At 55.0% G+C, this 15,549-nt stretch overlaps 1 protein-coding gene across 4 annotated transcripts in view; it reads left to right on the top strand.

Annotated features, from left to right (window-relative positions):
- Positions 1-15,233, top strand: part of LOC116957399 (TNF receptor-associated factor 2-like) — a 37,618-nt gene extending 22,385 nt beyond the window's left edge. For 3 of the 4 annotated variants that reach the window (XM_032979520.2, XM_032979518.2, XM_032979519.2), the window contains exons 4-9: positions 2,757-2,855; positions 3,267-3,338; positions 3,684-4,253; positions 4,416-4,593; positions 8,987-9,135; positions 10,206-12,544. In XM_032979520.2, the coding sequence (XP_032835411.2) occupies positions 2,757-2,855; positions 3,267-3,338; positions 3,684-4,253; positions 4,416-4,593; positions 8,987-9,135; positions 10,206-10,430 (1,293 nt within the window). In that variant the 3' untranslated portion in view covers positions 10,431-12,544. Of the gene's footprint in view, positions 1-2,756; positions 2,856-3,266; positions 3,339-3,683; positions 4,254-4,415; positions 4,594-8,986; positions 9,136-10,205; positions 12,545-13,913 lie in introns of those variants that run through there. The other variant, XR_012930794.1, reaches the window with a different exon arrangement.
- Positions 15,234-15,549: the final 316 nt, after the last annotated feature.

Genomic DNA, 15,549 nt, shown 5'->3' with positions numbered 1-15,549 from the left:
CACACAGCACATGTCTCGCACACACAGCCCGTGCCTCACACACAGCCCGTGTCTCGCACACACAGCCCGTGTCTCGCACACACAGCCCGTATCTCACACACACAGTCAGTGTCTCACACACACAGCCCGTGTCTCACACACACAGCACGTGTCTCACACACACAGCCCGTGTCTCACACACACAGCCCGTGTCTCACACACACAGCCCGTGTCTCACACACACAGCCCGTGTCTCACACACACAGCACGTGTCTCACACACAGCACGTGTCTCACACACACAGCCCGTGTCTCACACACAGCCCGTGTCTCACACACACAGCCCGTGTCTCACACAGCACGTGTCTCACACACACAGCCCGTGTCTCACACACACAGCCCGTGTCTCACACACAGCCCGTCTCGCACACACAGCCCGTGTCTCACACACAGCACGTGTCTCACACACAGCCCGTGTCTCACACACACAGCCCGTGTCTCGCACACACAGCCCGTGTCTCACACACACAGCACGTGTCTCACACACACAGCCTGTGTCTCACACACACAGCCTGTGTCTCACACACACAGCCTGTGCCTCGCACACACAGCCCGTGTCTCACACACAGCCCGTGTCTCACACACAGCCCGTGTCTCACACACACAGCCCGTGTCTCACACACACAGCCCGTGTCTCACACACAGCCCGTGTCTCACACACACAGCCCGTGTCTCGCACACACAGCCCGTGTCTCACACACAGCCCGTGTCTCACACACAGCCCGTCTCGCACACACAGCCCGTGTCTCACACACAGCACGTGTCTCACACACAGCCCGTGTCTCACACACACAGCCCGTGTCTCGCACACACAGCCCGTGTCTCACACACACAGCACGTGTCTTACACACACAGCCTGTGTCTCGCACACACAGCACGTGTCTCGCACACACAGCCCGTGTCTCACACACAGCCCGTGTCTCACACACACAGCCCGTGTCTCACAGACAGCCCGTGTCTCACACACACAGCCCGTGTCTCACACACAGCTCGTGTCTCACACACACAGCCCGTGTCTCACACACAGCCCGTGTCTCACACACACAGCCCGTGTCTCACACACAGCCCGTGTCTCACACACAGCACGTGTCTCACACACACAGCACGTGTCTCACACACACAGCATGTGTCTCACACACACAGCCTGTGTCTCACACACACAACACGTGTCTCACACACACAGCCCGTGTCTCACACACAGCACGTGTCTCACACACACACAGCACGTGCCACACACACACAGCACGTGTCACACACAGCACGTGTCTCTCACACACAGCACGTGTCTCACACACACAGCACGTGTCACACACACAGCCCGTGTCTCACACACACAGCCCGTGTCTCACACACAGCACGTGTCTCACACACACAGCACGTGTCTCTCACACACAGCACGTGTCTCACACACACAGCCCGTGTCTCACACACACAGCCCGTGTCTCACACACACAGCACGTGTCTCACACACACAGCCCGTGTCTCACACACACAGCCCGTGTCTCACACACACAGCCCGTGTCTCTCACACACAGCACGTGTCTCACACACAGCCCGTGGCTCACACAAGCAAAACTCTGGACCGGTTTTGACATTCAGGGTCTCATCAGCAGGGTCAGGATTGGCTTGAACCATTGGTTCAACGCAAGGCAGCAATGTGAGATGTTTCCTTTTAATCTCTGCAGCTAGCATTGCATCACCTTGTGTCTGAGAAGAATATAATTTTTTTGCCTTTATCCGCATGAGGAGCACACCTGTGATGGTTTGTGTTTTTGTTTGTGCAGTCTTTGGTGTCCGGGCTGAGACCGTCCACTGAGTCTTTGGGTCTAGTCTTTATGTGAGTCTTTGGATCTCTGTGTTGGTTTGTGCGTCCCTGTGTGAGTCTATGAGTCTGTGATACTATTAGTCTCCACGTAAGTCTATGGGTCTCTACGTGAGTCGTCGGATACCGGGCTGAGACCATCAACCCTCGGCGCTTGAGAACCCGGTTTAATCGCATCTCGGTCTATTCGAGTCTGTGGTTCCCTCTGTGAAACTGCGTGTCTCTGTGTGAGTCTACATGTCTCTCGTTTGAGAGTCTTATGCATCGGCGTGTAAACCGATGAGTCTCTAGGCAAGTCTGCGTAGATGTCCGTGTAGCTGTTAACAGTCTGCGAGTCGCTGGTGATTGGGCCTGAGACCTTCAACTCAATCCACTTGAGGGGGACGCGGTTTGATCACAGGCAGCTGCTGAAACTCGAGTTGGAAGCCAGGCTCTCAGCGGTGTCAGCTGATGATTCCGGTTGGCGCTGTTAAAGTATCGACGCCACAAAGACGGTCCACCGTGTCGCGCGCGCTTTCAGATGCACTTCGGCGGCTGTCTGGAACGCTGTTTCCTTCCAATATTCGGAAGCTACTGGAGCTATGCATTTTGAAATGATCTAGATTGACGAACTAATTTCGTTTGAACTGCTTTGTGTTTAGTTTGTTGTCCTTCCCCCGCCTGCACCTCTAATTGCACGGTTGACTACGTACGGTGTGAAAAAAGTTCAACGTACATAATGTTACGGATGCATAATGCCTTGGATGCTGATCACGATGAGGCCGGTGGTGATGTTAATGCTGCTAATGATGATATTGAAGATGATGATGCCACTGCTGCTTATGCGGATGATGGTAAGTCTGTTGCTGATGATGATTTTGCTGACAACGACGACGATGATGATGATGCTTTGGCAGGCCTTTCACGACAGGGCGGCTCAACGGGAGATCGACTGCCTCTCCGCTCGCTGCATTAATGAAGGCTGCCCCTGGACCGGAACCGTCAAGGAGTACTGGGTGAGGTGGGGGGGGAGAGGCGGCTGCCACGCCCGGGACCTCGTTCAGGGATTGGCATTGGGGGGGTTGGCGGGATAGGATCCCTGGGCTGCTATACATGTGGTGGTGGTGGTGGTGGGGTGTAGCATTATAGATTGGGTGGAGGAGCGGTGGTGCAGTCGTCAGCGCACCACGCAACGTACCCCCTCTCCCCTCCCTCTCTATCTCTCCTCTCTCTTCTCCCCTCTCTCCCCTCTAATCTCTCCCCCCTCTCTCCTCTCTTCTGCTCACTTCCCTCTACCCCCTCTCTCTCCTCCTCCCCTCTCCTCCCCTCTGCACCCTCCCTCCCTTCTCCCAACTCTCTCCTCTCTCGCCTCCCATCTCCGCTTTCTCTCCCCTTACGCTCCCCTCTCCCCTGCGTGTGCGTCTCAGTCTCTGCACGAGGAGCTCTGCGAGTTCTCCACCCTGCCCTGCCCCTTCCAGGACGTCGGCTGCACGGCCAAGGTGAGCGCCGCACGGATGGATTCCAGCACGCATTTGTGGTGGCGGTCACGTCACGCTGCTGAGCAGTTACAATGGGTGCCAATCGCCGACGTCGTCATCGTGGTCGCCATCGGTCGGAGCAGTAGCGTTATGCTCATCAGCTTGGCCATTACCATCAGCGTCATCATCACCGCTCCCACCGCCACTCTCATCACCGCCGCGAGCCTCGCGTCGTCGTCACCGCGGCAACGATCGCCACCGACGCGACGGCTGCGCTCTCTCGCTCCATCGCCGTGGCAACGACGCCGTCCGCACGCCCCCCCCCCCGCACCCTCCCACGCCTCCTCCCCCCCCCCACCACACCAGGTCTCGCGCGGCGAGCTTTCCCGGCACGAGGAAACGGCGGTGCCGCTACACCTGCGGCTGCTGCTGGCGCCGCTCGCGTCCCTCCGCTCGGCGCTCCTCGTCCCGGACCGCTTCGCCCTCGAGAACGGCGACGCCGGCGCCGTCCCCCAGCGGGTCGGCACCGTCGATTCGCGCGTGCGCAAGCTGGAGGAGCTCCTCGACCGGCTCAACATCAACGGCGGCGACGGAGGCGGCGGCAGCGGCGGCTGGAACAAGGCGGACTCCGGGATAAACAGCGCCAGCTTGGCGTCAATATCGCCAAGACGGGGGCAAGCCGGCGCTGCGAAGGGCGGTCGCAAGAAGGGAGCGGCGGCGGCGGCGGCGGCGGCGGCGCCGGCCGGGGGAGGGGCGGAGGAGGAGGCTGGTGCGGTGGTGCTGGGGCGGCTGGCGCGGGTGGAGCGCATGCTCACGGCGTTCGAGAACATCGTCAAGGTGCTGGACCGCGAGACGGAGAGGGTGGCGGTGGCGCAGCGGGAGACGGAGCGCCAGCGGCGGGAGGAGCAGCAGCAGCTGCACGCGGCGCAGGCCAAGGTAGCGGCGGTGGCGGTGGCGATCGTCGCCGCCATCGCCACCACTATCTCCATTATTACTACCGTTTCCACCATCTCTATCGCCACCATCAACACCATCTCCATCGCCACCACCGCCACCGTCACCGCAGTTCTTCTCTCTGCGTGCTCCCCCCGTGCTCAGATGCGGGAGGTGGAGCGCCAGCTGGCGGCCAAGGAGGCGGCGCTGGCCGAGCTGCGGGGCCGCCTGCTCTCGCTCGAGGCGGCCACCTTCGACGGAGTCTTCCTGTGGAAGATCTCCAGCTTCCGCCAGCGCAGTCGCGACGCCAGCGAAGGGCGCAACCTTGCCTTCTACTCGCCAGGTGGCCCACCACCCATCCCCACCGCCGTCCCCTCCTCTTCGTCCTCCTCAGCCCTGTCCACCCCAGCGCCGGCCGCTGGCTGCTTCGGCGTCACCGCGTTGCTTTGCGTGCGGCGAAGCTCGCAAACGGACGCTTCTGTGCTCTGTCATCGCTACGATGGCAGAGGCAGTAGCACGCTGACTAGGAGGTGATAACTACCTTGTCTGGTATCTAGGAGGTCGTGGGTTCGATCCCGACCAAGCGAGGTAGTTGACGTCTTGCCATCGCGATGGTGACGATGATGGAGGCGTGGTGGTGAGGATATTAGTGATGGTGATGATGTTGGATGTGGTGGCTTTGGTGGTTAGGATATTGATGATGATGATGACAGGCACTGGCTGCTGGATAGACATTGCATGATGGTGTCCATGGTGATAATGATTGATGATGGATGTTGACTGCCTGATGGTGCTGGTAGCGGTGGCGTTTAAGTTGTGGGGAGTGGTCATTATCTGAACCATCTGAACCGGTTCTGGGCGTCTCACCAGGCCTCAAATAGTGTTGGCCACCCACCACCTCGTGTGCAGTGCTGGCCTTCATACAGTGAGGGAAAAAAGTATTTGATCCCCTGCTGATTTTGTACGTTTGCCCACTGACAAAGAAATGATCAGTCTATAATTTTAATGGTAGGTTTATTTGAACAGTGAGAGACAGAATAACAACAAAAAAATCCAGAAAAACGCATGTCAAAAATGTTATAAATTGATTTGCATTTTAATGAGGGAAATAAGTATTTGACCCCTCTGCAAAACATGACTTAGTACTTGGTGACAAAACCCTTGTTGGCAATCACAGAGGTCAGACGTTTCTTGTAGTTGGCCACCAGGTTTGCACACATCTCAGGAGGGATTTTGTCCCACTCTTCTTTGCAGATCTTCTCCAAGTCATTAAGGTTTCGAGGCTGATGTTTGGCAACTCGAACCTTCAGCTCCCTCCACAGATTTTCTATGGGATTAAGGTCTGGAGACTGGCTAGGCCACTCCAGGACCTTAATGTGCTTCTTCTTGAGCCACTCCTTTGTTGCCTTGGCCGTGTGTGTTGGGTTATTGTCATGCTGGAATACCCATCCACGACCCATTTTCAATGCCCTGGCTGAGGGAAGGAGGTTCTCACCCAAGATTTGACGGTACATGGCCCCGTCCATTGTCCCTTTGATGCGGTGAAGTTGTCCTGTCCCCTTTGCAGAAAAACACCCCCAAAGCATAATGTTTCCACCTCCATGTTTTACGGTGGGGATAGTGTTCTTGGGGTCATAGGCAGCATTCCTCCTCCTCCAAACACGGCGAGTTGAGTTGATATCAAAGAGCTCCATTTTGGTCTCATCTGACCACAACACTTTCACCCAGTTGTCCTCTGAATCATTCAGATGTTCATTGGCAAACTTCAGAAGGGCATGTATATGTGCTTTCTTGAGCAGGGGGACCTTGCGGGCGCTGCAGGATTTCAGTCCTTCACGGTGTAGTGTGTTACCAATTGTTTTCTTGGCGACTATGGTCCCAGCTGCCTTGAGATCATTGACAAGATCCTCCCGTGTAGTTCTGGGCTGATTCCTCACCGTTCTCATGATCATTGCAACTCCACGAGGTGAGATCTTGCATGGAGCCCCAGGCCGAGGGAGATTGACAGTTCTTTTGTGTTTCTTCCATTTGCGAATAATCGCACCAACTGTTGACACCTTCTCACCAAGCTGCTTGGCAATGGTCTTGTAGCCCATTCCAGCCTTATGTAGGTCTACAATCTTGTCCCTGACATCCTTGGAGAGCTCTTTGGTCTTGGCCATGGTGGAGAGTTTGGAATCTGATTGATTGCTTCTGCGGACAGGTGTCTTTTATACAGGTAACAAGCTGAGATTAGGATCACTCCCTTTAAGAGTGTGCTCCTAATCTCAGCTCGTTACCTGTATAAAAGACACCTGGGAGCCAGAAATCTTTCTGATTGAGAGGGGGTAAAATACTTATTTCCCTCATTAAAATGCAAATCAATTTATAACTTTTTTGGCATGCGGTTTTCTGGATTTTGTTGTTATTCTCTCTCACTGTTCAAATAAACCTACCATTAAAATTATAGACTGATAATTTCTTTGTCAGTGGGCAAATGTACAAAATCAGCAGGGGATCAAATACTTTTTTCCCTCACTGTAGGTTCTGCTACTCGCTTGCAGCACTTGCCCCAACAGTCTGTTAAAGACTACACGGGAAATCTTTGTCATTGTTTAGGATGTCCATGATGATGGTGATAATAATGATGAGAGGTATTAACTGATGGTGATGAAGTTGATGATAGACATTGGTGGTGGTGGTGGTGAGGATATTACCGATCATGATGATGGTGAGGACAATAGTGAAGGTGGTGGTGGTGGTGATGTTAGTATGTGCTCTATGAGTCCGGCTATAATCCGAGTACGATTCCCACTCACAGCCACCAACATCGGTGATGATTATCTGAATCAGTCCTGAGCCCTCCCAAAGGTCGAATCGGCCTCAAATGAGTACCTGACGCGATGCGTAAATATCGCCGCTAGGGACACAAATGCAGCCGGCATGGTGCTGGCCACCCACCTGCCCCTTCGCGTGTCGTTCCGGCCTTCATAGGCGCTGCTACTCGCTGTCAGCACTTGCCCAACAAGTTCCCTTGAGGCTCTATGGGGGCATCTTTGTCATTGATGTTAGGAACTAATGTTAATTGTAACCCTGAGCCCCCCCCCTCCACCACCAGCACCACCCAGGCCAAAACTCTGGTTGAGTCACGAGCCGCGACTGACGACCCAGGTGAGAAAGTGACGTTGGGGCATCAGTCTGCTGCCAGTAGGGACGCGATCATTGCTGCTGCTGTGCGTGTGGCACAGTAGCGGACACAGGTGGTGCATCTCACCCATGGCACCACCTCGGTCTGTCCCGTGAGCCTCCTGACAAGCGGCCGTTCGACACTCCACGTGACCTTAAAGTGCACCTAGCCTGGTACAAGCGCCGTGGTGACGTCACCGCCACTCGGAGCTGCGAATGGCGGACCGTGACGCCGGCATCACGAAGACGGGCCCGACTCTTGTGAGCGACGTCACGGGATCTCAAACGTCCACTCCGAGCGAATCAGACGGCGTACAGCAGTAGAATTACTCTCCAATTCTCGCCGGCAGTATTCGTCAGGGCGGCCGACCAGATTCGGAGCGCCGTGCTATTATGTGAAGTGACATTGGAGGAAGTGGGGTCACAAGAAGTGGGGTCACAGGAAGTGATGAGATGCCATAGGAAGTGCCGTGCTATTACGTTAAGTGACGTAGCAGGAAGTGGGTTCACAGGAAGTGATGAGTGCTACAAGAAGTGCCGTGCTATTACGTGAAGTGACGTAGCAGGAAGTGACGAAATATGATCCGATCATGAGTTTGATACGTGATGAGACCCAAATCGTCTACGATCCGCGACTCGCTGTGACCTGCTGCTGAACCCGCGTGTGAGCCTCGCGCGCGATATGGCCACGGCAGTTTCAGGGTCTCCGGCCCAAAGACCTGGAACACCGCTACCAGCTCACGTTCGAGATCCATCCTTGAGTCTGAGCCAGTTCTGCAAGAGACTCAAAACAATGTTGTTTCGGAGAGCCTAGTTCAGCGTGTGATCAATGCGCATTCGTGAGGGACTGTACTCATAAGAGTGTGCAATAACAAATGTTCTTGCTGATGAAATACCGCAGGAAGTGATGACATGTTACAGGAAGTGGCATGCTGTGACAGGAAGTGGTGTCCCATAACCTGATGTCACCAGGAGCTATGTCTCATTTACAGGAGGTGATGTCATTGCAAGTGGCGTGCTTTAACAGGAAGTGGCGTCGCATAAAGTGATGTCACCATAAAACAGTGACTCGTAACAGAAAGTGATGTGATGGCAAGTGGCGTGCTTTAACAGGAAGTGGCGTCGCATAAAGTGATGTCACCAGAAAGCAGTGACTCGTAACAGAAAGTGATGTCATGGCAAGTGGCGTGCTTTAAAAGGAAGTGTGACGTCACAAAAAGTGATGTCACCAGAAAGCAGTGACTCGTTACAGGAAGCCTCACCGGAAGTGGCGTTGCGTAAAAAAGTCTCTTTACAGGGAGTGACGTGCCGTCACTGGAGCAGTGCGGCACGCTGCCGTGACGTGGCGCCGCGGGCAAAGCCGTGCCGTTGGCGCAGCAAGCGGCCGTGGTGGGACGTGGCGGCACGGGGGAGGGACGCCATCGCTCGGCCGTTGTTTTTATGCGGCGCCGATCGGATCGACGGATGCGAGCGGTCGCGGCGATGCCGGCAGTCTGCGCTGGTGCAAGTTCTCTTTGCATCGTCCCGTTCCACGTCACTGACCTGTATCTTGTCGTGACGCACACACGCAGCATTCTATACGAGCCAGCATGGATACAAGATGTGCCTCCGGCTCTACCCCAATGGGGACGGAGCCGGCCGTGGCACCCACCTCTCGCTCTTCTTCGTCATCATGAAGGGGGATCACGATGCCCTCTTGCCGTGGCCATTCAAGTACAAGGTGCCTCACTCGACTCTCTGGGTGTATTATCTTATTTTATATGCGTAAAGCCGCCTTAGCTCAATGCACGCTTAACAGAGTTTCAAAGCACTAACAACGACAACAACGGAGTGATTAAAATGGCAAGGGGCGTGCAAGCGCCGGGGAATGAGTCGCCGTAACAGGGCGCGTGGGGTTACGAAAGGGCTCTAGGGGAGGAGTGGAGGGGTGAGGGAAGAGGAAGGGAATGGGTGTTGGAGAAGAAGTAATGATTGAATAGAGGAATGAAAGGGGATTAAGGAGGCGAACTGCTGAATGTACAGGAGAAGTATATTCCAGTGGAAGGTGATCACTTAAGAGACCAGATATCTGTGCATGAGTGAGGGGGATGGTAGTTGAGTGAGTGAATGAGTAAACGGTGAGTGGTGATGCTTGAGTGGTTAAATGAGATGGTGAGTAACGCAGCCAAACTATTTGAATTGTCTCATGGTGCAAGAGCTTTTAACGACATGAAGATTATCATTGTTTCAACTCGACCCACCCAGCCACTCACCCACCCACTTACCCACTCGCCCACTTTCCCACCCATTCACTCGCCAACCTAATCGGCGGTGGTGAGGCAGAGGAGAATCCTTAGCGGCGATTTATATTTGCAACTTTTCACTTGAAACTGCATCAGGCATTGTCAGGACGATATTCGCGCACAACAATGTATCTCGGCCAGTGAATGTTACGTATGTATGTACGTTGAATATCTTTCGCACCGTACGTAGCCAACCGTGCTGCGGTGTAAGGACAACAAACTAAACACAAAAAGCAGTTCTAAAGATACCAGTTTTGTTATTTGGTATAGTATATAGTAGTGCATAGTGTAGAGTATAGTAGTTTATAGTGAAGTGTTTAGTGTAGTATATAGTGTGTAGTGTCGTGTGTAGTGTGTATTGTCCATCACAGCTACCTGCGGGTGTGCCGGCGCGAACCGGGACGGCATCGGTCACATCGGCCGAACCTTAACCGCGTTGAGGCCTAACCTGCCGTCCGGCCCTCTGTGACCACCCTCCGCCACGACCAACCCCCCGCCGACGCCGCAGGTGACAATGATGCTGCTGGACCAAGACCGGCGGGAGCACGTGATCGACGCGTTCCGGCCCGACGTGACGTCGTCCTCATTCCAGCGCCCCGTGGGCGAGCTGAACGTGGCCAGCGGCTGCCCCCTCTTCTGCCCGCTCGCCCGGCTGCAGGGCCAGCAGCGGCAGGCCTACGTGCGCGACGACACCATCTTCATCCGCTGCATCGTCGAGACCGACGGGGTCTGAGACAACGACGACGCCGCCGACGCAACGGTCGGCGTTGCCGGCGCGGGACAGCCGGTCGCGGCGGGGCCTCCGTCGGCGTTCGCTGCCGGGCCGGGCCTTGCGGCGCACGGGGAGCCCCGGAGTTCCGATGCCGAGCGGCTGGCCCTGGGGACAATGGCCGGGACGAGCGTGCGTCCGCGTCGAGGCCGTGGATCGTGTATCCGACGGCGGTTGTGGTGGTGATTGTGGTGGTCGTGGTGGTGGTGGTGGTGGTGGTTGTGGTTCGGGTTGGGTGGAGCTGCGGCCATGCGCCGATTCATAAAGGGAACGCTGTGACAGCAGGCGTTGCTATTCCCTCGGCGAGAGGAGAGGAATAGGAGGAAGTCCTCTTCCTCCGCTGTCCTTCCTCCCCTCGGCGAGAGGAGAGCAATGCCTGTTGACTCTGCGTTCTCTTCATTGACTCGAGTGCGTGGCCAGTGAGAGTGGGAATCGCCGCGTGTAGCTGTGCTCGCATCTGTGTGCGCGTGCGAGTGGAGTGTCTTTTTTCGAATGGCACTTACCCAAAAAAGTCTGAGGCTGTACAGGGGTCTGTGCGGGGTGAGCGGTAGTGTGGTGGTTAGCGCAGCGCGCTTTGAGTACCTGGTGCGGTGTGTAAACATCGCCACTCGGGAGACAAAGGCGGCCGGGCGTGGTGCTGGCCACCCACCTCCTCATGTGCCGTTCCGGCCTTCATAGGTGCTCGCTAACAGCACTTGCCCCTACAGTTTGTTGAAGGCTGTCCGGGTGATCTTTGTCTTTGTGTGGGGTGAGCGATAGTGTAGTGGTTAGCGCACTGCGATAGGAGCCCAGCTATGAGACGAGTTCGATTCCCACTCACGGCCAACACCAGTGACAGATGAATTATTCGAACTGGTCCTGGGCCTGCCCTAGGTTGACTCGGCCTCAAATGAGTACCTGGTGCGGTGTGTAAACATCGCTAGCACTGGGGAGACAAAGGTGGTGAGGCGTGGTGCTGGCGACCCATCCCCTCGTGTGCCCTGCCAGAACCTCACAGCTGCTGCTGCTACTCACGAACAGCACTTGCCCCAACAGTCTATTAAAGGCGATACGGGGGATCTTTGTTTTTGTGTACCACGCCCTTTCATCAGAATCGGAGCATTGAGACCGAAGGAATCCGATGAGCTATGAAGCTCTTTTTCACAGATGTCCATAGGTGCTGCTACTCACTAACAGCACTTGCCTCAACAGCCTGTGAAGGCTACACGAGGGGAGGTGGTGGGGGGGGATGGAGGGAGGCGCCGATGGCGTTACGGTTCCTGAACTGCTCCACTCACCACCTGTGTTTTAGACTCCTCAGCTGCTGTAGGCGAGTTCCTTGCACAGATTCTGAAACATCTCGCGGTGGCTAGGAGATGTTAACTACCTCGCCTGGTATACAGGAGGTCGTCGGCTGGATTCTGAGCCTGACCCCTGCTGTATATTTGTTTTCGCTTTCTCCCCGCGGTCGCGTGGATTTTTCTCCGGGTGCTCTGGTTTTTCCCCTCCAACATTTAGAATGAACGTCACGCATTTAAGAGTGGCTGCTGCTATAAATGTCCACACGATGATGATGATGAGCCACTTCGTTGAGCTATCACTTGCGAGGGCCAAGTCGCTTCTGGAAAAAGAGCGACAGCGGCTCTGGTGGGTCCTGCCCCTCGGCGCTCGCTGGGCACCGATCTGTCCTTGCCGTCGAGCGGGCAACGTCGAGCGGGGGACGCCTCTCCCACCCCTGGCAGGACCCTCTTTGAAGGGGGCCTTGAGGCTGTCGCTCTCCCGTCTAAATATTCGATGGCGATGTCGAGCCCGGAAGAGCCACCCGGACAGACCACTGCGGGCAAATGGAGCAATCGATGTTCATTTTGTGTGCCGATATCGCCACCTCGGTAAAGCGGCCATCGGCGCGCATGACGGCAGTACGGGAGCGGCTCGGTACAGAAGGAACGGTACAGGGCGGGCGCGGAGCGAACAATAACAACAACGACAACAACGGCAACAACAACAACAACGTCGGTCAGTACTCTTTGGTTATTTCGGTAAAGTCGCGTAGTTTGAAATAAAATCAATCAAATCACGACGTTTCGATCGCAACACAAGCAATGGTCATCAGGTGGGACAACTACAGCAAGAAACAACTGCTCAAGAAGGCGAGAGAGCTGTCGTGGCACGAGGTTTTATAGACTCGCGGTAGGGGGCGTGGGCGGGGCGAGAGATGGGTGGGGGGGGGACAAAGTAAGAACTGCGGAGGCGAATGGAGAGCTGGGGGGGGAGAGAGGTGGGGGGTTGCCATTGCAGCAGCAATGCCAATGCAGCAGCAGCAATGCCAATGCAGCAGCAGCAATGCAGCAAAGCAGCAGCAATGCCAATGCAGCAATGGCAATGCAGCAGCAATGCCAATGCAGCAGCAATGCCAATGCAGCAGCAATGGCAATGCAGCAGCAATGCCAATGCAGCAGCAACAATGCCAATGCAGCAGCAGCAACAATGCCAATGCAGCAGCAATGCCAATGCAGCAGCAAGGCCAATGCAGCAGCAAGGCCAATGCAGCAACAATGCCAATGCAGCAGCAGCAACAATGCCAATGCAGCAGCAATGCCAATGCAGCAGCAATGCCAATGCAGCAGCAATGGCAATGCAGCAGCAATGCCAATGCAGCAATGCCAATGTAGCAATGCCAATGCAGCAATGCCAATGCAGCAGCAATGCCAATGTAGCAGCAACAATGCCAATGCAGCAGCAGCAATGCCAATGCAGCAGCAGCAATGCCAATGCAGCAGCAGCAATGCCAATGCAGCAATGCCAATGCAGCAGCAGCAATGCCAATGCAGCAGCAATGCCAATGCAGCAGCAATGCCAATGCAGCAGCAATGCCAATGCAGCAGCAATGCCAATGCAGCAGCAGCAATGTAGCAGTAGCAGCAATGCCAAACGTTGGGGATGCGTCGGTCGGCATCACGATCCATGGGGCAGGTAGCCCGTAGGTGTCGGCTTCACGTTTCGTCATTTGTTTCCACTCGACATCAGCGGCGACCACCGACCGAGCAGGGTGCGAATGGTGAGTAGTGAATGACCAAGAATACAAATAAATACGTAAAGAGAGAAAGAGGTTTAGATTATTAGACATTGTATGGCAAGGCAAGGCTGAATTGGGTGCCTCTTGCGCAGACTTCGGATGCAAGAGACGCACCTCGGCGCGTTTCGACCACCGGTCCAAGATTGCAAACTGCTTATTTAGAATCGCGTTGTGTGTTTAGCTGTCCTCCCCCAGTATACGTGTGTAGGTGTGCACACGTGTGCGCGCACCTGCACACGTGTGCACGTGCAGGCGGGGGGGATGACACCACGAGGCTGCCTCTGCTGCGCCACAAACGTTCCAGGAACCTGGGTTCGATTCCCCCTTTCTGTGCGGATGTTTGTGTATTCTTCAACTAAACCATTTAAAACATTTTTTTTTTATTTTCCCAGGTAAGGTACCCATTGAGCTGCTATGTTGCGCTCTTTCAGAAGCGACCTGGCGATCACAAATTATAGCTCAGCGAAGCGGCTCATCACCGTGTGGACATCTTTAACAGTAGCCAACTCCTCTAGGCGCGTGATGTTGACTCGACGCGTGGAGGGAAACTCCGAAGGACCTGGAGAAAAATCCACGACCCGGGGAGAGAGAGAGACGCAAACTCCAAATATACAGCAGCAGCAGGCGTCAGGGACGGGATCGAACCCACGACCTCCTGCCTACCAGGCGAGGTAGTCAACATCTCATAGCCACTGTGTGGGGTTCGCGTGTTCCCCCCCAGTTATCCGTGGGATTCCTCCGGGATCACCGTTTTCCCCGTCTCCCGTAGCTGAACACAAACAAGAAAACGCCACACGCCATGTCACCGCTGTCGGATCAAACATCACCTCCTCCCCTCCAGCTGAGAAATTACTCCGCAAAACTATTTATTTGGGATCGGCAATAGCAATCATCACTGCACGCCTACAGCGAACGGTTAGGGCAGGAGTCTCTTTTCAAGGAGCCTCGAGGCTCAGGCGTTCACAAGTGAATAATTGTATTTGTGCCTTTGCGAAACGATGCGCATACCTATTCGGGGAATTTACTCGAACGAAATGCATAACGTGTATGCGGTGTGTAATTGACAGGTATTGGGAGGTTGCTTTGGGTGTTGCAGGCTTGCACACAGATTCGTAGATTTACACAGAGAACGACTTTTTTGGAGAACCACACAACCATAGTCTCACACAGACTCACGCAGAGACCAACACAGAGGCCCACATCCACACAGGCCCAGAGACCCACATACCCACGCAGAGGCCCACAGACGCACGCAGAGACCCGCAGACGCACGCAGAGACCCGCAGGTCCACATATCCACACACAGGCCCAGAGAGACCCACAGACACGCAGAGGCCCACAGAGACCCACACTGAGGCCCACATATCCACACAGGCCCAGAGACCCACAGACCCACACTGAGGCCCACATATCCACACACAGGCCCAGAGAACCACAGCCGCACGCAGAGACGCACGCAGAGACCCACAGACCCACACTGAGGCCCACAGACGCACGCAGAGACCCATATATCCACACAGAGGCCCAGAGATTCACAGACCCACGCATGTTGAACTTATTTCGCACCGTACGACACGAATCCAATCGGAAATCTTTAACGATGACACGCGTGTGTGTGGGAAAGAGAGGGCAATGATCTTTTATTTTGTCTTTGTAGATGTAATGTATATTGTACACATGTATAAAGCACGAATAAAATGGGTTCAGGTGAATCGTGATTGATAGGAAGTGCTTTGTGGAGATTCATGGAGTGTGGCGGATGGGTTCGGATCGAGAGATTGCAAACAACCGCGTTTAAAAAGTTCACTCCGTGCCTGTGAATGTGTGTTGTTTTTAATCTGCCCCAAATAAAGAGTTTGCATGGAGTAGAGGCGGTGGTGGCGGCGGTCGTACAGTGCTTCGCGCGCTGCGAACCTGGCCACCCGAGTTCGATTCCTGCTCACAGCCGCCAACACCAGCGACGAATATCTGAAGCGGTCCTGGGTCTCCCCTCGGTATGTATGTTGAATTTCTTTCGCACCGTACGTA

The sequence above is a fragment of the Petromyzon marinus genome, chromosome 74 (genome assembly GCF_048934315.1).
Source record: "Petromyzon marinus isolate PM22_M1 ecotype Great Lakes invasive population chromosome 74, UKy_Petmar_22M1.pri1.0, whole genome shotgun sequence".
Classification (NCBI taxonomy): Eukaryota; Metazoa; Chordata; class Hyperoartia; order Petromyzontiformes; family Petromyzontidae; genus Petromyzon; species Petromyzon marinus.
This window is presented reverse-complemented; position numbering and strand designations above follow the sequence as displayed.